Source organism: Cherax quadricarinatus, chromosome 7, assembly GCF_038502225.1.
Source record: "Cherax quadricarinatus isolate ZL_2023a chromosome 7, ASM3850222v1, whole genome shotgun sequence".
NCBI lineage: Eukaryota > Metazoa > Arthropoda > Malacostraca > Decapoda > Parastacidae > Cherax > Cherax quadricarinatus.
The window spans coordinates 62255102-62281941 of record NC_091298.1 but is presented as its reverse complement, the minus strand read 5'-3'; the positions used below and the strand labels follow the sequence as shown (position 1 = coordinate 62281941).

General features: G+C 41.2%; 1 protein-coding gene across 1 annotated transcript in view; it reads right to left on the bottom strand.

The window, feature by feature from the left end:
- msk (importin-7 msk) overlaps positions 1 to 26840 on the bottom strand; it is a 96057-nt gene that overhangs the window by 24682 nt on the left and 44535 nt on the right. The window contains exons 13-18 of the mRNA XM_053774190.2: positions 19777 to 19868; positions 19042 to 19185; positions 17447 to 17611; positions 16849 to 16985; positions 11883 to 12028; positions 10813 to 10878 (exon numbers count right to left, since the gene is read on the bottom strand). Of these exons, the coding sequence (XP_053630165.2) occupies positions 10813 to 10878; positions 11883 to 12028; positions 16849 to 16985; positions 17447 to 17611; positions 19042 to 19185; positions 19777 to 19868 (750 nt within the window). The remainder of the gene's footprint in view (positions 1 to 10812; positions 10879 to 11882; positions 12029 to 16848; positions 16986 to 17446; positions 17612 to 19041; positions 19186 to 19776; positions 19869 to 26840) is intronic.

The following is a 26840-nucleotide window of genomic DNA, read 5'->3' as shown; positions in this document are numbered from 1 at the left end:
TCACTCCTATCGAACATGCTCACGCACGCTTGCTGGAAGTCCAAGCCCCTCGCCCACAAAACCTCCTTTACCCCTTCCCTCCAACCTTTTCGAGGACGACCCCTACCCCGCCTTCCTTCCCCTATAGATTTATACGCTCTCCATGTCATTCTACTTTGATCCATTCTTTCTAAATGACCAAACAACCTCAACAACCCCTCTTCAGCCCTCTGATTAATACTTTTATCAACTCCACACCTTATCATAATTTCCACACTCCGAATTTTCTGCATAATACTTACACCACACATTGCCCTTAGACAGGACATCTCCACTGCCTCCAACCTCCTCCTCACTGCAGCATTTACAACCCAAGCTTCACACCCACATAAGAGAGTTGGTACTACTATACTTTCATACATTCCCTTCTTTGCCTCCATAGATAATGTTTTTTTGTCTCCACATATACCTCAACGCACCACTCGCCTTTTTTCCCTCGTCAATTCTATGATTAACCTCATCCTTCATAAATCCGTCCGCCAACACATCAACTCCCAAATATCTGAAAACATTCACTTCTTCCATACTGCTCCTCCACAATTTGATATCCAATTTTTCTTTATCTAAATCATTTGATACCCTCATCACCTTAGTCTTTTCTATGTTCACTTTCAACTTTCTACCTTTACACACACTCCCAAACTCGTCCACTAACCTCTGCAATTTTTCTTTGCAATCTCCCATAAGCACAGTATCATCGCAAAAAGTAACTGTTAATTCCCATTTTGTATTTGATTCCCCATAATTTAATCCCACCCCTCTCCTGAACACCCTAGCATTTACTTATTTTACAACCCAGTAGGGGAGTTAGCAGATGGGGAGATGGAGGTTTTGGGTAGATGGCGAGAATATTTTGAGGAACTTTTAAATGTCGACGAAGAAAGGGTAACTAATTTCATGCACTGGCCAGGGAGGTATACCATCTTTTAGGAGTGAAGAACAGGATGTGAATGTGGGAGAGGTGCGTGAGGCATTACGTACAATGAAAGGGGGTAAAGCAGCTGGAACTGACAGGATCATGACAGAAATGTTAAAAGCAGGAGGGGATATAGTGTTGGAGTGGTTGGATTTTTTGTTTAATAAAGGTATGAAAGAGGGGAAGGTACCTAGGGATTGGCAGAGAGCATGTATAGTCCCTTTATATAAAGGGAAGGGTGACAAAAGAGATTGTAAAAATTATAGAGGAACAAGTTTACCGAGTATCCCAAGAAAAGTGTACGGTAGGGTTATAATTGAAAGAATTAGAGGTAAGACAGAATGTAGGATTACGGATGAGCAAGGAGGTTTCATAGTGGGTAGGGGATGTGTAGATCAAGTGTTTACATGGAAGCATATAAGTGAACAGTATTTAGATAAAGGTAAAGAAGTTTTTATTGCATTTATGGATTTAGAAAAGGCATAGGGGAGCATGTGGCAAATGTTGCAAGTATATGGAATAGGTGGTAAATTCCTAAATGCTGTAAAGAGTTTTTATGAGGATAGTGAGGCTCAGGTTAGGGTGTGTAGAAGAGAGGGAGACTACTTCCCAGTAAAAGTAGGTCTTAGACAAGGATGTGTAATGTCACCACGGTTGTTTAACCCTTTGACTGTCGAAGGGCCCAATCCTGAAGTTGCTCCTGGTGTCGCAAAATATTCGAAAAAAAAAAAAAATTATTTTTTCTTATGAAATGATAGAGAATCTTTTCCCGATCGTAAAGACACCAAAAAAACGAAATTTGATGGAAAACTGACGGAATTACGCTCTCGCGAAGTTAGCGACTTCGGCGATATTTAAAAATCGGCAATTTCGCCCACTTTGAGCCCTATTTTCGGCTAATTCCGTTATTCCAGTCAACCAAACTCATAACTATTTCTTCAGAACTCTATTTTTTCTATCGATTGAGCACAAGAAACTGCCCATTTACCGATTTCAACTACCCAATAACATGGTCAGAAATTTGCAATTTGGCCAATTTCACGAAAATTAAAAAATACGACAATTTCAAAATAAGGTCCAGAATGAACAATCCAGACATTCCTGGCTCTAAAATAAGATTTTCTTTGTTCATCAGTCATGTCTCCAGGTCCCTGTGATATTACTCTTGCTTTTTATTTTGAAATTTTATTCAAACAAAAAATAGAAGATTTACTGTTATGCAGACTACTGCAATACTGTAATAATTACATCAACCCATTCATGACTGCGTATTAGAATGGCTATTTGGACATTTATTGGACAATGACATCATTTGTTTACTTTTGAACATCGGCAAAAATCAAACATTTCCTGTACTTTGTGCTCCATTTCCAGGTTCTTTTTATAGTAAAATTAATCAAAATCACCTCCATTTCTATAATATAGTTTCCATTCTATCAAATGAGACCATGAAAACGAGAATACAACCACAAATACTATACGAAAATAGACCACAAAGTCGGCATTTTAATTAAAAAAAACTGTCGGAGTTTTTTTTTTCTCATTATGCACTGCGTGCTCCAGGATTTTTTTTATGTGGTGCACACTGACCACACAGACCCATTCTCTCACATGTGGGCCTACTAGCTTTCTCCTGCCTGATTTGAAGCCGCTAGAATTTATGAGTATATATACGTCAAACACGGTACCTCACAAACGTATATATACGGCCGCGACAGTCAAAGGGTTAATATATTTATAGATGGGGTTGTAAAAAGTATATGTTAGGGTGTTCACGAGAGGGGTGGGATTAAATTATGGGGAATTAAATACAAAATAGATAAGGTTAAAAAGGCTAAAGAGGTCTTTGTGGCATTTATGGATTTGGAAAAGGCGTATGACAGGGTGGATAGGGGGGCAATGTGGCAGATGTTGCAAGTGTATGGTGTAGGAGGTAGGTTACTGAAAGCAGTGAAGAGTTTTTACGAGGATAGTGAGGCTCAAGTTAGAGTATGTAGGAAAGAGGGAAATTTTTTCCCAGTAAAAGTAGGCCTTAGACAAGGATGTGTGATGTCACCGTGGTTGTTTAATATATTTATAGATGGGGTTGTAAGAGAAGTAAATGCGAGGGTCTTGGCAAGAGGCGTGGAGTTAAAAGATAAAGAATCACACACAAAGTGGGAGTTGTCACAGCTGCTCTTTGCTGATGACACTGTGCTCTTGGGAGATTCTGAAGAGAAGTTGCAGAGATTGGTGGATGAATTTGGTAGGGTGTGCAAAAGAAGAAAATTAAAGGTGAATACCGGAAAGAGTAAGGTTATGAGGATAACAAAAAGATTAGGTGATGAAAGATTGAATATCAGATTGGAGGGAGAGAGTATGGAGGAGGTGAACGTATTCAGATATTTGGGAGTGGACGTGTCAGCGGATGGGTCTATGAAAGATGAGGTGAATCATAGAATTGATGAGGGAAAAAGAGTGAGTGGTGCACTTAGGAGTCTGTGGAGACAAAGAACTTTGTCCTTGGAGGCAAAGAGGGGAATGTATGAGAGTATAGTTTTACCAACGCTCTTATATGGGTGTGAAGCGTGGGTGATGAATGTTGCAGCGAGGAGAAGGCTGGAGGCAGTGGAGATGTCATGTCTGAGGGCAATGTGTGGTGTGAATATAATGCAGAGAATTCGTAGTTTGGAAGTTAGGAGGAGGTGCGGGATTACCAAAACTGTTGTCCAGAGGGCTGAGGAAGGGTTGTTGAGGTGGTTCGGACATGTAGAGAGAATGGAGCGAAACAGAATAACTTCAAGAGTGTATCAGTCTGTAGTGGAAGGAAGGCGGGGTAGGGGTCGGCCTAGGAAGGGTTGGAGGGAGGGGGTAAAGGAGGTTTTGTGTGCGAGGGGCTTGGACTTCCAGCAGGCATGCGTGAGCGTGTTTGATAGGAGTGAATGGAGACAAATGGTTTTTAATACTTGACGTGCTGTTGGAGTGTGAGCAAAGTAACATTTATGAAGGGATTCATTGAAACCGGCAGGCCGGACTTGAGTCCTGGAGATGGGAAGTACAGTGCCTGCACTCTGAAGGAGGGGTGTTAATGTTGCAGTTTAAAAACTGTAGTGTAAAGCACCCTTCTGGCAAGACAGTGATGGAGTGAATGATGGTGAAAGTATTTCTTTTTCGGGCCACCCTGCCTTGGTGGGAATCGGCCGGTGTGATAATAAAAAAAAAAAAAAATAAATACAAAATGGGAATTGACACAGTTGGTTTTTGCTGATGATACTGTGCTTATGGGAGATTCTAAAGAAAAATTGCGAAAGTTAGTGGACGAGTTTGGGAAAGCGTGTAAAGGTAGAAAGTTGAAAGTGAACATAGAAAAGATTAAGGTGACGAGGGTATCAAATGATTTAGATAAAGAAAAATTGGATATCAAATTGGGGAGGAGTAGTATGGAAGAAGTGAAAGTTTTCAGATAGTTGGGAGTTGACGTGTCGGCGGATGGATTTATGAACGATAAGGTTAATCATAGAATTGATGAGGGAAAAAGGCGAGTGGTGCATTGAGGTGTATGTGGAGACAAAAAAACGTTATTTATGGAGGCAAAGAAGGGAATGTGTGAAAGTATAGTAGTACCAACACTCTTTTATGGGTGTGAAGCTTGGATTCTGAATACAGCAGTGAGGAGGCAGTTGGAGGCAGTGGAGATGTCCTGTCTAAGGGCAATGTGTGGTGTATATATTATGCAGAAAATTCGGAGTGTAGAAGTTAGGAGAAGGTGTGGAGTTAATAAAAGTATTAGTCAGAGGGCTGAAGAGGGGTTGTTGAGGTGGTTTGGTCATTTAGAGAGAATGGATCAAAGTAGAATGACATGGAGAGCCTATAAATCTGTAGAGGAAGGAAGGCGGGGTAGGGGTCGTCCTCGAAAAGGTTGGAAGAAAGGGGTAAGGGAGGTTTTGTGGGCGTGGGGCTTGGACTTCCAGCAGGCGTGCGTGAGCGTGTTCGATAGGAGTGAATGGAGACGAATGGTATTTGGGACCTGACGATCTGTTGGAGTGTGAGCAGGGTAATATTCAGTGAAGGGATTCAGGGAAACCGGTTATTTTTATATAGCCGGACTCGAGTCCTGGAAATGGGAAGTACAATGCCTGCATTCTAAAGGAGGGGTTCGGGATATTAGCAGTTTGGAGGGATATGTTGTGAATCTTTATACGTATATGCTTCTAAACTGCAGTGTTCTGAGCACCTTTGCAAATACAGTGATTGTGTGAGAGTGAGGTGAAAGTGTTGAATGATGATGGAAGTATTTTCTTTTTGGAGATTTTCTTTCTCTTTGGGTCACCCTGCCTTGGTGGGAGACAGCCGACTTGTTTAAAAAAAAAAAAAATTACTCTTCTTATAACACTTATGCTTTGTAAAAACCTCGCGTTTTTTTTTTTTTTTAGAAACATCAGACAGTGATGAAATTTACACCAAAATGTTGCCAGATTGAACCATTTTTTGGTAAGCTTAACCCATTTTCCTAATATTTTTGATGGTTTTCATACCTGCCTGCCTGAGTGTGGCTACCTCTACTTAAATTAAAAAATATCAGCCTATTGTGGGTACTCACTGGCTTCTCCATTCTTTGTTGTTATTGCTGCTATGATATGATGTGACAATGATACAATGCCTATGATGATGAGATAAAGTAAGGTGATGGTATAGGCACTGTTGTTATTAGGATAAGACGAGTCATGAACTGAGCACGACAGGGCAGAAAGATTTCACCATCTTACTCAGAATGGCAAACACTTTGAATCTAATGAATTATTTATTTCTGGAAGTTTCCATTTAATATTTTCGGGCCATGGTAAACGTGGATAAGTGAAACCGCTGAAATCAAATCTGCGGATACAAGGGGTTCTACTGTGCAGGAGTTTCTTTTTACTGGGTTTGGATACCTTGCTTGAACTCTATGTCAAGCAAGTATACAGCCAAGTTCAGCTGAGGAGCTAACTAGTCTCTCCTCACTAAGCGACATACTCTTTTAATGACGACTTGGACTACGACGGGCTCTCTGACCAGTATGCGCACCTAAATTATGCATATTAGAGCCGATTTCCTTTATTCTGTTTATTACAATATACAGTAACACTACTGTATAAACATTTAGAAGTATACTAAAAATGTTATAAATGGCACAATGGTGACATTCAAACAACATCAAATATGGTCGACACAAACGACTACCATTATAGTATGCTCCTCTCTCAGCAACGAATTTGTTTATAAATTAGACACATGTGCAACTCTTGGGTATCTTTATTGAGGAAACGTTTCGCCAAACAGTGGCTTCATCAGTCCATACAAAGGAGAATCTTGAACAGGAGGAGAATGAGGTAATCAGTCCCTCAACCTTGAGTCGATGTGGTCAGTCCATCAATCTTGAATAGAATACGGCATACGTGCTGAGAAGGAGCTTATAAACCGTTGGCAGGAGAGGTGCAGCAGTCATAGGTGGTGTAACATTTGTTCAATGTTGAAGTAGGTCATGCCCAAGAATTCTTGGGCACGACCTACTTCAACATTGAACAAATGTTACACCACCTATGACTGCTGCACCTCTCCTGCCAACGGTTTATAAGCTCCTTCTCAGCACGTATGCCGTATTCTATTCAAGATTGATGGACTGACCACATCGACTCAAGGTTGAGGGACTGATTACCTCATTCTCCTCCTGTTCTTCAAGATTCTCCTTTGTATGGACTGATGAAGCCACTGTGTGGCAAAACGTTTCCTCAATAAAGATACCCAAGAGTTGCACATGTGTCTAATTTATCAACATGTCGGTTCTCTGAACCATTCATCTACAAACAAATTTGTTTACCGATGTGGTATTAGGAACGGAACTCCGTCGTTAAGTGAGGAGAGGCTGTACTATCCCCCTCAAGGGATGTATGGTACTTTGCTGCTAAGCTCTTGATCTAAGGAATCTGAACCATCCTGCCTTTCCTTGGATCATATTTTAATGCTTACCATTCCCTAGGAGTTGTATGACCCCCCACATTTTTGGAGTTTCCACTGAAATATAATAATGCCTGTGGCAGCTCACAGTGAATGGAATGCCCAGCACATAAAACAAAGCATGGACAGAGACAAGGCATACACAAAATCTTTTAGAATGTTAACCCTTTGAGGGTTTCGGACGTACAGTGGACCCCCCGCATACCGTTGGCCTTACATAACGTTAAATCCACATACCGATACATTTTATCGCTAAGATTTCGCCTCGCATACCGCTAAAAAACCCACTCAACGCTGTTCGTCCGAGACGCGTCCAATGTGCGGCCTGAGCCAGCCTCACATGTTCCGCCGGTGGCATTGTTTACCAGCCAGCCTCCGCGGTAACATCCAAGCATACAATCGGAGCATTTCATGTTATTACAGCGTTTTTGGTGATTTCATCTGCAAAATAAGTGACCATGGGCCCCAAGAAAGCCTCTAGTGCTAACCCAGTGGTAAAAAGGGTGAGAAATGCTATCATACCACAGTCAGCTGCTGCTGCACCATGGTCAGCTGTTGCTTGACCAGTAAGCTGTTGCTGGATCAGTCAGCTGCTGTTGCACCTCGATCAGCTGTTGCTGGATCAGTCAGCTGCTGTTGCACCTCGATCAGCTGTTGCTGGACCAGTCAGCTGTTGCTGGATCAGTCAGCTGCTGCTGCACCACGATCAGCTGTTGTTGGACCAGTCAGCTGTTGCTGAATCAGTCAGCTGCTGCTGCACCACGATCAGCTGTTGCTGGATCAGTTAGCTGCTGCTGCACCACGATCAGCTGTTGCTGGACCAGTCAGCTGTTGCTGGATCAGTTAGCTGCTGCTGCACCACGATCAGCTGTTGCTGGATCAGTCAGCTGCTGCTGCACCACGATCAGCTGTTGCTGGACCAGTCAGCTGCTGCTGCACCACAATCAGCTGTTGCTGGACCAGTCAGCTGTTGCTGGACCAGTCAGCTGTTGCTGCACCACGATCAGCTGTTGCTGCACCACGATCAGCTGTTGCTGCACCACGATCAGCTGTTGCTGCACCACGATCAGCTGTTGCTGCACCACGATCAGCTGTTGCTGGACCAGTCAGCTGTTGCTGGACCAGTCAGCTGTTGCTGGACCAGTCAGCTGCTGCTGCACCACAGTCAGCTGCTGTTGCACCATCAGCTGTTTCTGAACATGACTCGTCCCGAACCTGTCCGTCCAGCCTGAGCGCCTGCCTTGCTGTCATTGTTTACAAGCCAGGGTGGCCAGGTGCATGTATACATTCGTTACATTTTGTATTATTCCATTATTTATAGTGCTTGTAACTGCTAAATAAGCCACCATGGGCCCAAAGAAAGCTTCTAGTGCCAACCCTGTGGTAAAAAGGGTGATAAATACTATCGTACCACAGTCAGCTGATAAATTGGACCAGTCAGCTGTTGCTGCACCACAGCTGTTGTTGCTGCACCACCATCAGCTGTATTACTCGAAGATGTGGAGAGAGTGTTGTTGGTGTGGCTTAATGTGAAACAATTACCAAGAAACAATTAACCCCAGAGGGTTAGCCACCCAGGATAACCCAAGAAAGTCAGTGTCATCGAAGACTGTCTAACTTATTTCCATTGGGGTCCTTAATCTTGTCTCCCAGGATGCAACCCACACCAGTCGACTAACACCCAGGTGAACAGGGAAAAACGCCTGAAACTAGTACTCATATTGGTGAATTTAAAGCCAGCAAAGGTTGGTTTGAGAGATTTAAGAATCGTAGTGGCATACACAGTGTGATAAGGCCTGTTCTGGAAGAAAATGCCAAACAGGACCTACAGTACTCAGGAGGAAAAGGCACTCCCAGGACACAGTGTCTCATCAGTCATTGCTGCATCTTCAATAAAGGTAAGTGTCATTTATTCTTCATTTAGTAGAGTAGTACATGCACAATATATATTGTGCATGTACTACTCTACTATTGTGCATGTATCTTTCTCTTTGTGTGTAGGAAAATGTATATTTCATGTGGTAAAAGTTTTTTTTTCATACTTTTGGGTGTCTTGCACGGATTAATTTGATTTCCATTATTTCTTATGTGGAAAATTCATTCACATAACGATAATTTCGCATAACAATGAGCTCTCATGAACGGATTAATATCGTTATGCGGGGGTCCACTGTACTAGTACGGCATGCGGGGGTCCACTGTACTAGTACGGCTTACGACCCAGGGTTTTTGACGTACTAGAACGCCTAAATTCTAGCTCCCTCAAATCTAGTGGGAGAAAGCTGGTAGACCTCCATATGAAAGAATGGGTCTATGTGGTCAGTGTGCACGGTATAAAAAAAATCCTGCAGCACACAGTGCATAATGAGAAAAAAAAAACTGACCGTTTTTTTGGAATAAAACAGCGACTTTGCACTGTATTTTCGTATGGTATTTATTGTTGTATTCTAGTTTTCTTGGTCTCATTTTATAGAATGGAAGGCATATCATAGAAAATGAGATGATTTTGACTGGTTTTACAATGAAAAGTACCTTGAAATTGAGCTCAAAGCAGCAGAAATGTTTGATTTTTACCAAAGTTCAAAAGTAAACGAATCATGCCAAGCGTCCAATACACGTCAACTGGCGAGTCTAATATTCTTTTGGAAGTGCGCCAATATGATTCATACCATTTTTTACACTAATGCAGAAGTCTGCATAACAGTAAATCTTCTATTTTTTGTGAGAATAAAAATTCAAAGTGGAAAGCAAAAGAATGTAAGAGGAGCCTTGAGACGTGACTTATGAACAGAGGAAATGTCATTTTAGTGCCAGGAATGTATTTCTTGTTTGTTCTGGACCCTATTCGGAAATTGGCATCTTTTGAAATTTGTGTGAAATTGGCAAAATTGCTAAATTCTGACCACTGAACTGGATAGTTGAAATTGGTAAATGGGTGGTTTCTTGCACTCATTCAATAGAAAATATGGAGTTCTAGCAAAATATTCATGTTTTTTGTCGACTAGTACAGTGGAACTGGCTGAAAATGGGGCTCAAAGTGGGCAAAATCGCCGATCCGTAAACATCGCCGAGACCGCTAACTTCGCGAGAGCATAATTCCGTAAGTTTTCCACCAAATTTCATATTTTTGGTGTCATTATGATCGGGAAAAGATTCTCTATCTTTTCATAAGATTTTTTTTTTTTTTTTTTTAAATTTGGCCGACCCTGAGAATGAGTCTCGGAGAGGTCCTGTCGACCCTCAAAGGGTTAACAGAGATTACTAATAAAAATTAGAGATTCAAAGTACTATCATTATTTTTAGGTATCCTAAAGGTTTACCTCTGAGAGGTTGCCTAATGTTTTCTTTTCTTTCTTCCTCCTACTTTTGGATTTTTTGCTCGTAACTCAAGAATGTCTCATCCAATCCGCTTCAAATTTTCAACACTTGTTATTGAGCCTATCCCCAGCAATCTGGAATGGCTTAGATAATATCCAAAATCTTCAGTGGCAGAGCTTCAAATGTTCACTAAAGGTGCCAAAAAAATATGGAGAGTGAAATTCAAAAGTGGAGGTGAAGATTTGAAAACTCTTGTATATAAAATAGTATAAAAAATTTATTCCCATTAAATTGATCATGAATTTCAGTTTACCTCTTCTAAATGGCTTCAATACAGGAAAAATCTGATGAATATGACTAATAGAGGGAAAGGGATGTCCATCCAATTTACTGAAAATTCCACTTATACTGAAAGTTTCAATTAAGTGAAGTAGATTAAGTGGATGAAGTTTGTTTAATTGATAGACAACCAGACAGACAAACATGGAATAAACTGACTTAGTCCACTATATTGATGACATGACCTGACACAAAGAAAAAGATAATACAAGCAAGCTGAAGCTCACCATGTTCAATATCTTCATCGTCGTCATCATCATCGTCATCATCATCGTCCTCTTCACTGGCTTTTGCTGCAAAGTAAAATCTTTTTTTTACAGTATTCACACCGATATACATCATGTATATATATACTTTAAGCTTTATCTACATTACTGTGAATAGCAAGAATTAAGTGCAACACACCCGTAAATTTACCTTATACACAGCATCATCTTTAACAAAATGCGAAGAACAACTTAAAATACACTAATAACCCACACACAGGAAAATGAAACTTGTGACTACATTTTGGTCCAACTTGCACCATTAACTAATCATACACAAGCATGAAGGGAAGGGTATCAGTATATACAAGGAGGGCTGCACCAGGAGTAGAATGAAAGATAGTAGTAGTTTAATTAGTGCAACAGTGGCAGAGGTGACAATAAGCATAAATGAAACAGCAGCAGTAGTAGTAGGTGGTAGTAGTAATAAGAGGTGGTGGTAGTAGTAGTAAGAGGTACTAGTAGGTAGTAGTAGCAGGTAGTAGAAATAGTGGTGATAATAATAGTAGTAGGTCTAAGAATAAGAAAAAGGAGAACTGCAGGAGAGCTATTAGCTCGCAACTGTGGGACCAAAAACAAGGGGAAAAGAAAACTCATAGGACCGAACCAGCCTTGGCAGAAGAAAGGAACAGCAGAGAAAATGTAAGAACATTTCACAATGTAATGAGAAAGGAAGGCATCTATATAGACAAAGCCAAGATCAAAATTCCTATTAGGAAAGGGATGCTTCACCAAGACACCATCTGTGAAGGCTAGAATGGTGATAAGTTTTGGCAGTTAATAGGACAAATATGATCTCTCAAACGTAACAGTAGGGGGAGGGGGATAATCCTGCAATCAGCTCTCCTGCAGTGCTTTTTATCTCATTCTTAAATTACCTTAAATTACCAATTATCTCCATAACACTTACAAAATCTTAAATGAATTATGGCAGTCTTTTAAATTAACTAAATTTCCATTTTCCATTTTTTTCACTAATTCATAAAAACATACATCAATTTCTTCTATTTACTTGGCAAACCTAAATTTACCTGCATAAGCTCTCTTCAAGCCCTGGAAAAGCAAGAGCATAGCCGGTAAAATTTCTTTATGACACTCCTGTAGTACTCCCAAGCGATCTGGACCAAGCTGTAGCAATGTGCACATCCCCAAGACGCAGATCTTACGGTCATGGAGTCTGTGGGAGATTTGTTAGTGAGCAATGCATGCCTACAAAATTATAAAAGGTAAAGAGACACGTGCAATTAATAAGACATTTCATTGCAGCAACATTTTGTTCTCCAGGAGTGCCTGGAGATGAAAACACTGCCACAGTAAAATGTCTCATCAGTTCCATGTATCCTTTTGCCTAACATTGTTGGTAATTTTACCAATGTTGTTATAAAAGCAATGCAATACCAAATAAAATAAAAGATGGTGTTGCAAATAAAAATTTTGAAGTTTTAATCTTTTTTTTTATTTATTATCACACTGGCCGATTCCCACCAAGGCAGGGTGGCCCGAAAAAGAAAAACTTTCACCATCATTCACTCCATCACTGTCTTGCCAGAAGGGTGCTTTACACTACAGTTTTTAAACTGCAACATTAACACCCCTCCTTCAGAGTGCAGGCACTGTACTTCCCATCTCCAGGACTCAAGTCCGGCCTGCCGGTTTCCCTGAATCCCTTCATAAATGTTACTTTGCTCACACTCCAACAGCATGTCAAGTATTAAAAACCATTTGTCTCCATTCACTCCTATCAAACATGCTCACGCATGCCTGCTGGAAGTCCAAGCCCCTCGCACACAAAACCTCCTTTACCCCCTCCCTCCAACCTTTCCTAGGCCGACCCCTACCCCGCCTTCCTTCCACTACAGACTGATACACTCTTGAAGTCATTCTGTTTCGCTCCATTCTCTCTACATGTCCGAACCACCTCAACAACCCTTCCTCAGCCCTGTGGACAACAGTTTTGGTAATCCCGCACCTCCTCCTAACTTCCAAACTACGAATTCTCTGCATTATATTCACACCACACATTGCCCTCAGACATGACATCTCCACTGCCTCCAGCCTTCTCCTCGCTGCAACATTCATCACCCATGCTTCACACCCATATAAGAGCGTTGGTAAAACTATACTCTCATACATTCCCCTCTTTGCCTCCAAGGACAAAGTTCTTTGTCTCCACAGACTCCTAAGTGCACCACTCACTCTTTTTCCCTCATCAATTCTATGATTCACCTCATCTTTCATAGACCCATCTGCTGACACGTCCACTCCCAAATATCTGAATACGTTCACCTCCTCCATACTCTCTCCCTCCAATCTGATATTCAATCTTTCATCACCTAATCTTTTTGTTATCCTCATAACCTTACTCTTTCCTGTATTCACCTTTAATTTTCTTCTTTTGCACACCCTACCAAATTCATCCACCAATCTCTGCAACTTCTCTTCAGAATCTCCCAAGAGCACAGTGTCATCAGCAAAGAGCAGCTGTGACAACTCCCACTTTGTGTGTGATTCTTTATCTTTTAACTCCACGCCTCTTGCCAAGACCCTCGCATTTACTTCTCTTACAATCCCATCTATAAATATATTAAACAACCACGGTGACATCACACATCCTTGTCTAAGGCCTACTTTTACTGGGAAAAAATTTTCCTCTTTCCTACATACTCTAACTTGAGCCTCACTATCCTCATAAAAACTCTTCACTGCTTTCAGTAACCTACCTCCTACACCTTACACTTGCAACATCTGCCACATTGCCCCCCTATCCACCCTGTCATACGCCTTTTCCAAATCCATAAATGCCACAAAGACCTCTTTAGCCTTATCTAAATACTGTTCACTTATATGTTTCACTGAAAACACCTGGTCCACACACCCCCTACCTTTCCTAAAGCCTCCTTGTTCATCTGCTATCCTATTTGTACTCGTCATATTTTATAGTGTACCACCAAATATCTTTCATATTATCTATATGTACCTCCATGGGAAAGTGGATAAGAATCCTACCTTTGTCAGCCATGCGTGTCGTAAGAGGCAACTAAAATATTTTGCCAGGAGCAAGGGGCCAGTAATCCCTTCTCCTGAATAAATAACTAAATGTAAAAAGAAAAACGTTAGTTTTTTCTTTTTCGAGTCACCCTGCCTCATGAAAATGGCCGAAGTGTAAAAAAAAAATTAATGATGTAACAATCTGTATATTTCTAACCTGGAAGCAGAACAAAAAAAAAAATGACTTCACAAAGTGTAAGATTGTTATTCTTGACATAACATCTTTGAATGGTGACAAAAGTGAGACCTCCATTATCTTTAGCAATTACCAAAAAATTGTTTTTTTTTGAAGTGTATAGTAGGAGCATTATTGAAAGAATTAGAGGCAAGACATGGAGAGCATGCAGGATCACAGATGAACAAGCAGGCTTTAGAATGAGTAGGGGATGTGTAAACCAAGTGTTTACATTGAAGAATATGAGTGAACAATATTTACATAAAGGTAGGGAAGTTTTCACTGCCTTTATGGATTTAGAAAAGGCGTATGATAGGGTGGATAGAGAAGCAATGTGGCAGATGTTGCAAGTGTATGGAATAGGTAATAAGTTACTAAATGCTGTGAAGAGTTTTCATGAGGATAGTGAGGTTCAGGTTAGGGTATGTCAGAGAGGGGAAGATTACTTTCCAGTAAAACTAGGCCTTAGACAGAGATGCATGTCACCATGGCTGTTTAACCTATTTATGGATAGGGTTGTAAAAGAAGTAGATGCTAGGGTGTTGGGGAAAGGGGTGGGATTAAATTATGGGGAATCAAATACAAAATAGGGGTTGACAGCTACTTTTTGCTGATGATACTGTGCTTTTGGAAGAGTCTCAAGAGAAGTTGCAAAGGTTAGTGGACGAGTTTGGGAGGATGTATACAGGAAGAAACTTGAAAGTAAGCATAGATAAGAGCAAGGTGATGAGGATATCAAACGAGTTAGGTAAAGAAAAACTGGATATCGTATAGGAGGGAGGGAGTATGGAGGGAGGGAGTATGGAAGAAGTGAATGTGCTCAGATATTTGGAAGTAGACTTCTCAGCGGATGGGTTTATGAAGGACGAGGTTAACCATAGAATTGATGAAAAAAAAGGCTAGTGGTGCATCAAGATATCTGGAGACAAAAAAACATTATCCATGGAGGCAAAGAAGGGAATGTACGAGAGTAGTGGTACTAACACTTATGTGGGTGTGAAGCAAGGGTTGTAAATGCTTCAGCAAGGAGGATAGAGGCAGTAGAGATGTTGTCTAAGGGTAATATGGGGTGTAATTATAGGTGGTGTGGAGTTACTAAAAGTATTATTCAGAAGGCTGAAGAGGGGTTGCTGAGGTTCTCTGGTCATTTAGAGAGGATGGAGAAAACTAGGATGACTTGAAAGGTATACAAATCTTTAGTGGAGAGGAGGAGGGGTAGGAGTCATCTTTGGAAAGTATGAAGGGTGTAAAAAAGAGGTTGTGTGTGAAAGGGGCTTGGACATGCAGCAGGCACGTGTGAGCGTGTTAGATAGGAGTGAATGGAGATGAATGATTTTTGGGACCTGACGAGCTGTCGAGTGTGAGCAGGGTAATATTTTGTGAAGGAAAGCTTTTCAGCCAGACTTGAGTCTTGGAGGTAGGAAGTACAATGCCTGAACTTTAAAGGAGGGGTTTGGGATATTGGCTATTTCAGGTGACATCTAAACTGTCATATCTGAGTGCCTCTGCGAAGTCAGTGATTGTGTGTGAATGATGGTGAAAGTTTTTTTTTTTTTTTTTTTGGGGGGGGGGGGGGGGGGGGGAGGGGGGGTCACCCTGCCTTGGTGGGAGACGGCAGACACGTTTAAAAAAAAAAATCAATTAACTTCTCCAGCACAACCACTATCTACTGTAAATTTACTGCAAATCTCATGCAATGGCTCCCCTTTTCTTGACACTTTCTTAAATGTTGATACTTACCAGTTTTAATTTTGAGGCTTCCAACAGTGAAATGGTTAACTTTTATCCCCCTTCACCGTCAGTAGCCCCAAAATTAAAAGTGCTCAGTGTCTTTTTTTTTTTTTTTAATTTCTTTTGAAATATTCTTTTTTTTAAGGTACTGGTACCGTAAGTATGAAATTTGATATAAAACTTACAAAATTATGTAGGCGCAAATTCAATGGTCTCACCCACCGTATAAAGAATTTTTACTTCGATACAATCATAAATGGGCGAAAAACTGGAAAGCCTAAATACTGTTATATATATCTGAGCTGATGTTGCTGATTAGTGATCATTTATTGCCTAACCCAATACCATAAACTAGCAGGTTTTCATCTGATTTCATTTTTTCATAGTTCTATTCAGAAAAACAGGCTCTTTCAAACTGTCAAAATTTTGATAATTAAAGAGTCTCCCACACTGGAAATAAAATGTAGAGGGGTCACCATGAACTGGAAAAGTATCATCACACTGCCTTTCATTAATCTTCCATTAAAAACAATGATCTTGTATTGCAATACCTTACCCAAAATGTTTGCTAATATTAAATAAAAAATACCACCACCATAAATCAGATACCGCTTTGTATTAAAACAAACATTTTAATGTCTAGTCCTTTATACACAACTTATTTTAAAAACCACATTCAACTCCAAAATTTTAAAAAATTTCATAATTTTCCAGCAACACTGTTACATGCAATTACCAAATTAAGAAGTCTCAATGCCCAGGCTAGATCATTTCACAAGCCCATAAATTTCTGCATTGCATACAATGAACTAAGACTGACAGCAATGACAATTTTCAGTTTAAGAGCTTTGAGATTAATTATAAATTCCATGTTAGCATGCAATGCTGCATCTGGTAATAACCTAAAAACTTACATGGGTCCGCTGCATACACAAATACTACAGGTAGTTAAAACAATTCTTTGGTAAACAAAACAGTACAAACAAGGGGACTTTAATTAATGGCTGCAGCATTAAACTAAAATGAGCAACTCATGGTCTCACCCAAGGAAACAATCCGTGTCATGAATCCACTGCTTAATGAAGTGTGATGTGAGGGTTGTTGTTGTGTTGGGTAATGTTGTGGACTCCAGCACTTGAAGGAGGGGATCTGGGGCAGTATACAACGTTGCTATCACCACCTGCAATAAGCAATTTATAGCTTTTTCACCTTAAATTAGAAATACAAAAATTGTTCACACCATAAGCAAAACAAAGCACTTCATTAATTATATTCCTATCCGCCTTGTGTAAGCAACCAAAAGAAAAAAAAAACATAGTACCAAAATGCAACCTTATCAGCATTAATACATCAACCCTTTTAATAAACATAAATGCCCCCTTAGTGTCAAGTTTAGCACAAACAGGGAAAGAGGGAAGGGGAGAAGGAAGTGGGAAAGGGAAGAGTTGGAGAGAGAAAAATGAAATTATATTCATGGAGCATCACCACTCAAGGGTTACATAGCCTGTGAAATGGAAGTGTGGGGGGTGATCAGGTTGAATGGTAGAAGGAAAAAAGGAAAATATGGAGAGAGAAGAGGTTTAGACCCATTTTTTGCTACCATGGCAGAACTACCATGTTATTAAAGAATACAATACTTGCCTGCAATAACATTGTTCGCAACTCTGTTGTTTTGACTTCTCTCAATAGTCGCTCCACTACAAGCTGAATGATGGACCCCAAGCATTGGTTGATGCGACCCTGGCACTGTAGAACCACGACCTCAAGTAGCTTGGCAGCATGGCACTCGTCATCTTCCGAACAATCCTTGAAAAATCAAGTGGCAAGGAGAAAAAAAATTATGGGAAACATTCTACAAGTACTGTATTTCTTAGAGGAAAAGGAAACGAGAGAGAAAAAACAAAACAGTTCCAGTGTATCCAAACAAAACTCAAATTCTATTAATACAGTACATTAACTATTTACTCGACTTGAGTACAGTACTGCAATAACAGTATATAGCACAAGCCACTCAAAGATCTATATTCATGTCAAGTTCATGTCATGACAGTACGTTACCAAACTTAACAGACTGAAAGAGGCATACGAAGTCCACTGCTAGAAAAATACATGACTTGAGCATCAAAATGACACTTAAATCTTCAAAGCACTAGCATAGTTTAATAAATAGAAGCCTGTTCTATACAAACCATATACACAAGTGTACCAGATCAAAGGAGGAAAGAGTAATGGACAGGACTGTATAGTCCTAGACTAAGAAAACATTTTATACTGTGGCTACTTAGCAAATCAGTTAAGCCAGCCTGGAGGTTAAGTGTACTTGCCTATTTTTGGTTGCAGGGGTTGACTCTTAGATCCTGGCCTTGCCTCTTAACTTGCCTCTCTCCAGATTTACCTCCTCTTAGCCTCATGGGTCTTACTGAATCTGCTATTATAACTATATATGGAACCTGCCTCTACCAATTCCTCACTATGATCATTCCACTTCCCAACCGCTCAGACTGAAGAAATACTTCAACATCACAGCAGATCATCCATGACTGACTCTGCGGTGTCCCAGAGTTCCCATTTCTCACTTCTGAAATATCCTATCCCTGTCTACCTTATCAATTCCCCTCCCCTCGTCGATAGCCTCTCCTCATGGCTCATGTCCCTTAGCTCAAGAACAAGTCTTGTTGCATACATCTGCACTTTCTTCAGTTTCTTAACCCCCTAAACTGCCACATGCTGATGAAGAGGTGTACATAAACTGCCACACATACACACACACACATATGAACGTTCAAATTCTCACTCCTTCACAATGGCTGCGATTGGGAATGTTAGATACTGGAGATAAAGTAGGCCTGTGTCACTGGTGAGCACACCAGCGAAAAATTCCTCTGCCATACAGGCCATTGTGGGAACAGTTTGCCTCAAGGTACCACAACACATTCAGTCCTAAACCTCCCCTCACCCAACAGACTACTGGTCATTTGCCTAGGCTAATTCTAGTATTGAAAGACTTGTATTAATGTGAAGACACCCTGCCAGAAAAACAAAGAAATGCAAGGACATGATTCATGTCTAAAACTTGCAAAACTCTACTGTGCATGGAAACCTGCTTTAAGGTATTTCAAGAACTCAAGCAACTGAAGTGGGTACAGTAAACAGGAAATGTATAGTGTGTATAGTACAGTGCATATAATATACAAGTTAACAATTTTACTCAGATTATGACCACTTCCATAACAAACCTGTGTTAGTATAGTCTTGCACATTTCGCACACTGCCAAAAGATGAGCTTCATTACTCAAAAATGCATCTGGGTCAACCGTTACATAATTGTGTAGGGCTGGCATCATCTCCGTAAAGTAATCAAAGCCATCATTCCGGAACATCTGAAGAGCATTTACAACACTTCAGTGCATTATTTATTAATCTAAGAAGTATATAAAAGCTATATTTTTTTAAACAGTGATTGTGTGTGAATGATGGGGATTTTTTTTTTTGTCACCCTGCATCAGTGGGACATGACTGACATGTTGAAAAAAAATTAAAAAAAAAAAAAAAATTGAAAAGTATACACTAAAATGAAAGACTACAGAACATACCGACTTATTAAGTTGCTCATTACTACTACCAGAAAAGACCTGTTCAGTCAAAGGCTCCAGGCACAAGTTGTAAATGGTTGACAATGGATAATGAATCATGGAGAAAATACATAACTAAAAAAAATTTTTTTTATATATGGCTACACTAACGGCAACACAACCTTATGGTACACACATTCGTTACAGCACTATTTCAATGATTAGGGTTAACTGTTCATATGCAAAATCTGACGATTATTCTATTTAACTTACTGAAAATTCCACATGTGGATACCTTTATTTAAATAAAAAATTCAGATAGGTTCAAACGTGCTAGAAATGCTTAGGTAGTTAACTTTTAAGGTCCATGAATACAAGAAATAAATGGTTTGTCCCTACCTGATACATCATTTCAAAGCATTTCCAAAGGTCTGGGGAGATTCTAGTACTAGTGAGGCTGTAGATGAGTGCAAGTGCTTCTTCATAAAACTCTGAAATAAGAACAAAAATTGTCATAAGAAATCACTCTCCAAATACCAACAAGAGTGAAAAATGGCTAACAGTACTATACACAGAAATAGCTCAAAATATCAAATTCAGTTGTAAGCATGAACTGAAAATTTCTACAAAGAGACATTTGATGGAACAAAAAAAAAAAAAAAAAAAAATTAAGCCATAGTACTTTTTTTTTTTTCAACAAGTCGGCCGTCTCCCACCGAGGCAGGGTGACCCAAAAAAGAAAGAAAATCCCCAAAAAGAAAATACTTTCATCATCATTCAACACTCACCACACTCACACATTATCACTGTTTTTGCAGAGGCGCTCAGAATACAACAGTTTAAAAGCATATACGTATAAAGATACACAACATATCCATCCAAACTGCCAATATCCCAAATCCCTCCTTTAAAGTGCAGGCATTGTACAGTGGACCCCCGCGTAACGATATTAATCCGTTCCTGAGAGCTCATTGTTATGCGAAATTATCGTTATGCGAATGAATTTTCCCCATAAGAAATAATGGAAATCAAATTAATCCGTGCAAGACACCCAAAAGTATGATAAAAAAAATTTTTACCACATGAAATATACATTTTCCTACACACAAAGAGAAGGATACATGCACAATAGTAGAGTAGTACATGCACAATATATATTGTGCATGTACTACTCTACTAAATGAAGAATAAGTGACACTTACCTTTATTGAAGATGCAGCAATGACTGATGAGACACTGTGTCCTGGGAGTGCCTTTTCCTCCTGAGTACTGTAGGTCCTGTTTGGCATTTTCTTCCAGAACAGGCCTTATCACACTGTGTATGCCACTACGATTCTTAAATCTCTCAAACCAACCTTTGCTGGCTTTAAATTCACCAATATGAGCACTAGTTCCAGGCATTTTTCCCTGTTCACCTGGGTGTTAGTCGACTGGTGTGGGTTGCATCCTGAGAGACAAGATTAAGGACCCCAATGGAAATAAGTTAGACAGTCTTCGATGACACTGACTTTTTTGGGTTATCCTGGGTGGCTAACCCTCTGGGGTTAATTGTTTCTTGGTATTCTCAATAAGCCACACCAACAACGGTGCTACAGCAGCAGCAGCTGACAGTGCTACAGCAGCAGCTGACAGTGCTACAGCAGCAGCTGACAGTGCTACAGCAGCAGCTGACAGTGCTACAGCAGCAGCTGACAGTGCTACAGCAGCAGCTGACAGTGCTACAGCAGCAGCTGACAGTGCTACAGCAGCAGCTGACAGTGCTACAGCAGCAGCAGATGGTACTACAGCAGCAGCAGCTGACGGTGGTACAGCAGCAGCAGACGGTGCTACAGCAGCAGCAGACGGTGCTACAGCAGCAGCAGACGGTACTACAGCAGTAGCAGCAGCTGACAGTGCTACAGCAGTAGCAGCAGCTGACAGTGCTACAGCAGTAGCAGCAGCTGACAGTGCTACAACAGCAGCAGACAGTGCTACAGCAGCAGCAGCTGACAGTGCTACAGCAGCAGCAGCTGACAGTGCTACAGCAGCAGCAGACAGTGCTACAGCAGCAGCAGACAGTGCTACAGCAGCAGCAGACAGTGCTACAGCAGCAGCAGACAGTGCTACAGCAGCAGCAGACAGTGCTACAGCAGCAGCAGACAGTGCTACAGCAGCAGCAGACAGTGCTACAGCAGCAGCAGACAGTGCTACAGCAGCAGCAGACAGTGCTACAGCAGCAGCAGACAGTGCTACAGCAGCAGCAGACAGTGCTACAGCAGCAGCAGACAGTGCTACAGCAGCAGCAGACAGTGCTACAGCAGCAGCAGACAGTGCTACAGCAGCAGCAGACAGTGCTACAGCAGCAGCAGACAGTGCTACAGCAGCAGCAGACGGTGCTACAGCAGCAGCAGACAGTGCTACAGCAGCAGCAGACGGTGCTACAGCAGCAGCAGATGGTACTACAGCAGCAGCAGCTGACGGTGCTACAGCAGCAGCAGCTGACAGTGCTACAGCAGCAGCAGCAGCAGCAGCAGCAAACGGTGCTACAGCAGCAGCAGCAGACGGTGCTACAGCAGCAGCAGCTGACGGTGCTACAGCAGCAGCAGCAGTTGACCATGGTACCACAGTATTTCGATAATATTTCTCACCTTTTTTACCACAGGGTTGGCACTAGAAGCTTTCTTGGGGCCCATGGTCACTTATTTTGCATATAAAAATCACCAAAAACGCTGTAATAATACGAAATGTTCCGATTGTATGCTTGGATGTTACCGCGGAGGCTGGCTTGTAAACAATGCCACCGGCGGAACATGTGAGGCTGGCTCAGGCTGCACATTAGACGCGTCTCGGACGAATAGCGTTGAGCGGGTTTTTTAGCGGTATGCGAGGCAAAATTTTAGCGATAAAATGTATCGGTATGCGGATTTAACGTTATGTGATGCCAACGGCATGCGGGGGTCCACTGTACTTCCCATTTCCAGGACTCAAGTCCGACTATATGAAAATAACGGGTTTCCCTGAATCCCTTCACTAAATATTACCCTGCTCACACTCCAACAGAACGTCAGGTCCCAATTATCATTCGTCTCCATTCACTCCTATCTAACTCGCTCACACGCTTGCTGGAAGTCCAAGCCCCTCGCCCACAAAACCTCCTTTACCCCCTCTTTCCAACCCTTTCGAGGACGACCCCTACCCCTCCTTCCTTCCCCTATAGATTTATATGCTTTCCATGTCATTCTACTTTGATCCATTCTCTCTAAATGACCAAACAACCTCAACAACCCCTCTTCTGCCCTCTGACTAATGCTTTTATTAACTCCACACCTTCTCCTAATTTCCACACTCCGAATTTTCTGCATAATATTTACACCACACGTTGCCCTTAGACAGGACATCTCCACTGCCTCCAACCGTCTCCTCGCTGCTGCATTTACCACCCAAGCTTCACATCCATATAAGAGTGTTGGTACTACTATACTTTCATACATTCCCTTCTTTGCCTCCATAGATAACGTTTTTTGACTCCACATATACCTCAACGCACCACTCGCCTTTTTTCCCTCATCAATTCTATGATTAACCTCATCCTTCATAAATCCATCCGCCGACACGTCAACTCCCAAGTATCTGAAAACCTTCACTTCTTCCATACTCCTCCCCAATTTGATATCCAATTTTTCTTATCTAAATCATTTGATACCCTCATCACCTTACTCTTTTCTACGTTCACTTTCAACTTTCTACCTTTACACACATTCCCAAACTCATCCACTAACCTTTGCAATTTTTCTTTAGAATCTCCCATAAGCACAGTATCATCAGCAAAAAGTAACTGTCAATTCCCATTTTGAATTTGATTCCCCATAATTTAATCCCACCCCTCTCCCGAACACCCTAGCATTTACTTCTTTTATAACCCCATCTATAAATATATTAAACAACCATGGTGACATTACACATCCCTGTCTAAGACCTACTTTTACCGGGAAGTATTCTCCCTCTCTTCTACACACCCTAACCTGAGCCTCACTATCCTCATAAAAGCTCTTTACAGCATTTAGTAACTTACCACCTATTCCATAAACTTGCAACATCTGCCACATTGCTCCTCTATCCACTCTATCATATGCCTTTTCTAAATCCATAAATGCAATAAAAACTTCCCTACCTTTATCTAAATACTGTTCACATATATGCTTCAATGTAAACACTTGATCTACACATCCCCTACCCACTCTGAAGCCTCCTTGCTCATCCGCAATTCTACATTCTGTCTTACCTCTAATTCTTTCAATTATAACTCTACCGTATACTTTTCCTGGTATACTCAGTAAACTTATTCCTCTATAATTTTACAATCTCTTTTGTCCCCTTTCCCTTTATATAAAGGGACTATACATGCTCTCTGCCAATCCCTAGGTACCTTCCCCTCTTTCATACATTTATTAAACAAAAGTACCAACCACTCCAACACTATATCCCCCCCTGCTTTTAACATTTGTCATGATCCCATCAGTTCCAGCTGCTTTACCCCCTTTCATTCTACGTAATGCCTCACGTACCTCCACCACTTACATTCTGCTCTTCACTCCTAAAAGATGGTATACCTCCCTGGCCAGTGCATGAATTACCGCCTCCCTTTCTTCCTCAACATTTAAAAGTTCCTCAAAATATTCTCGCCATCTACCTAATACCTCCATCTCCCCATCTACTAACTCCCCTACTCTGTTTTTAACGGACAAATCCATACTTTCCCTAGGCTTTCTTAACTTGTTTAACTCACTCCAAAATTTTTTCTTATTTTCATTAAAATTTCTTGACAGTGCCTCTCCCACTCTTTCATCTGCTCTCCTTTTGCACTCTCTCACCACTCTCTTCACCTTTCTTTTACTCTCCATATACTCTGCTCTTCTTATAACACTTCTGCTTTGTAAAAACCTCTCGTAAGCTACCTTTTTCTCTTTTATCACACCCTTTACTTCATCATTCCACCAATCACTCCTCTTTCCTCCTGCCCCCACCCTCCTATAACCACAAACTTCTGCCCCACATTCTAATACTGCATTTTTAAAACTATTCCAACCCTCTTCAACCCCCCCACTACTCATCTTTGCAGTAGCCCACCTTTCTGCCAATAATCGCTTATATCTCGCCCGAACTTCCTCCTCCCTTAGTTTATACACTTTCACCTCCCTCTTACTTGTTGTTGCCACCTTCCTCTTTTCCCATCTACCTCTTATTCTAACTGTAGCTACAACTAAATAATGATCTGATACATCAGTTGCCCCTCTATAAACATGTACATCCTGGAGCCTACCCATCAACCTTTTATCCACCAATACATAATCTAACAAACTACTTTCATTACGTGCTACATCATACCTTGTATATTTATTTATCCTCTTTTTCATAAAATATGTATTACTTATTACCAAATTTCTTTCTAAACATAGCTCAATTAAAGGCTCCCCATTTACATTTACCCCTGGCACCCCAAATTTACCTACTACTCCCTCCATAACATTTTTACCCACTTTAGCATTGAAATCCCCAACCACCATTACTCTCACACTTGATTCAAAACTCCCCACGCATTCACTCAACATTTCCCAGAATCTCTCTCTCTCCTCTACACTTCTCTCTTCTCCAGGTGCATATACGCTTACTATAACCCACTTTTCACATCCAATCTTTATTTTACTCCACATAATCCTTGAATTTATGCATTTGTAGTCCCTCTTTTCCTGCCATAGCTTATCCTTCAACATTATTGCTACTCCTTCTTTAGCTCTAACTCTATTTGAAACCCCTGACCTAATCCCATTTATTCCTCTCCATTGAAACTCTCCCACCCCCATAAAAAGTTCACATTCTGTAGTGTCGGCACCTATCAGGATCAGTTTCCCCAATAATAAGCTTTTTAAATCTATGCCACGAGTTGACTCACCATCCACATTATTATTATTATAATAATAAAAAAGCGCTAAGCCACAAGGGCTATACAGTGCTGCAGGGTAGGGAAGGAAGAGAGGGTATTGGATGGCAGAAGGGAGGAGGGATGATCAGTAGGTTACAGAAAAAAGCGGGGCAGGGGATAGTACGGGGGTAGGGGGTAGCAAGAGATTGAAGTAGAAAGGGCTGAAGGTATCAGAATTTGTGAAGTCAGTTAGTTGTTGTCAAAAAGTCAATGAGAGAGTCTGGATGAAAGGTGGGTCCATCAGCGAGAAGGGAAGGTAGAGAGAGCAGCAGAGCGAAGACGACGACGGAGGTAAATTCTGCGTGCTCGTTGATAAAGTGGGCAGTCCAACAGAATGTGGCTGACTGATAATGGAACTTGGCAATTCTCACAGAGAGGAGCAGGGCGCCTCTCCATGAGATATCCATGAGTAAGACAAGTATGGCCAATGCGAAGACGGGAGAGAGTAGTCTCCCAACCTCGACACTGGTGATAAGAAGACGGCCAGTAACCTATACTCGGTTTAATAGATTGAAGTTTGTTGCCGAGCATAGTAGACCAACGTTGTTGCCAACAGGTGTGAAGTTGGGAAGATATTGCAGCAAAATAGTCCGTAAATGGAATACCTCTACATGAAACTAGTAGGTCATGTACTGCTGACCGCGCAGCAGTGTCTGCCTGTTCATTGCCCTGTACGTCAACATGACCAGGGACCCAACAAAATACAATATCTTTATGCTTGGTAAAGATGCGGCGTAGCCAAAGTTGGATACGGAGGACTAAGGGGTGAGGTGTACCAAATTTCTGTATAGCCTGTAAAGCACTAAGGGAGTCTGAGACAACCACAAATGATGACACAGGCATAGATGCAATACAGATAAGTGCTGTAAGGATGGCATACAATTCAGCAGTAAAATTTTAATACTAGCCGAAGATAGTAAATGCCCTTGTACGACGCTGTCCGGAAACACTGCTGCGAATTCTACGCCGTCAGAAGACTTAGAGCCATCTGTGTACACAGCAATGGCATGAGAATGAGAGTGAAAGTGGTCAAGAAAATGAGAGCGGGAAGCAACCGTAGACAGTTGGGCTTTCGAGCAAGGGAGAGAGAAAGAAAAGACTCGAACAGCTGGAACTTCCCAGGGGGGTAGGGAAAAGTGAGATGCTACATGTAAATAGAAAGGTGGTAATTGAAGAGAAGACAAGAGCGAATGAAGGCGAAGAGAGAAGGGACGGAGTAAACAGGGGCGGCGAACAAATAAAGAATGTCTACTAATATCAGTGACCATTCTATAAATGGAAGGATTGCGGAGATCATGAGAGCGTACATAGTAGCGAAGGCAATGGGCATGACGGCGATCGGATAAGGATGGAACGTTCGCTTCTGCATAGAGGCTCTCGACAGGGGAAGATCGAAAAGCACCAAGACAAACGTAATCCTTGGTGATGAATGGGGTTAAGGCTAGAGAGAGTAGCAGGAGATGCCGCTGAATAGATCTGGTCACCATAATCAGGTTTCGATAAG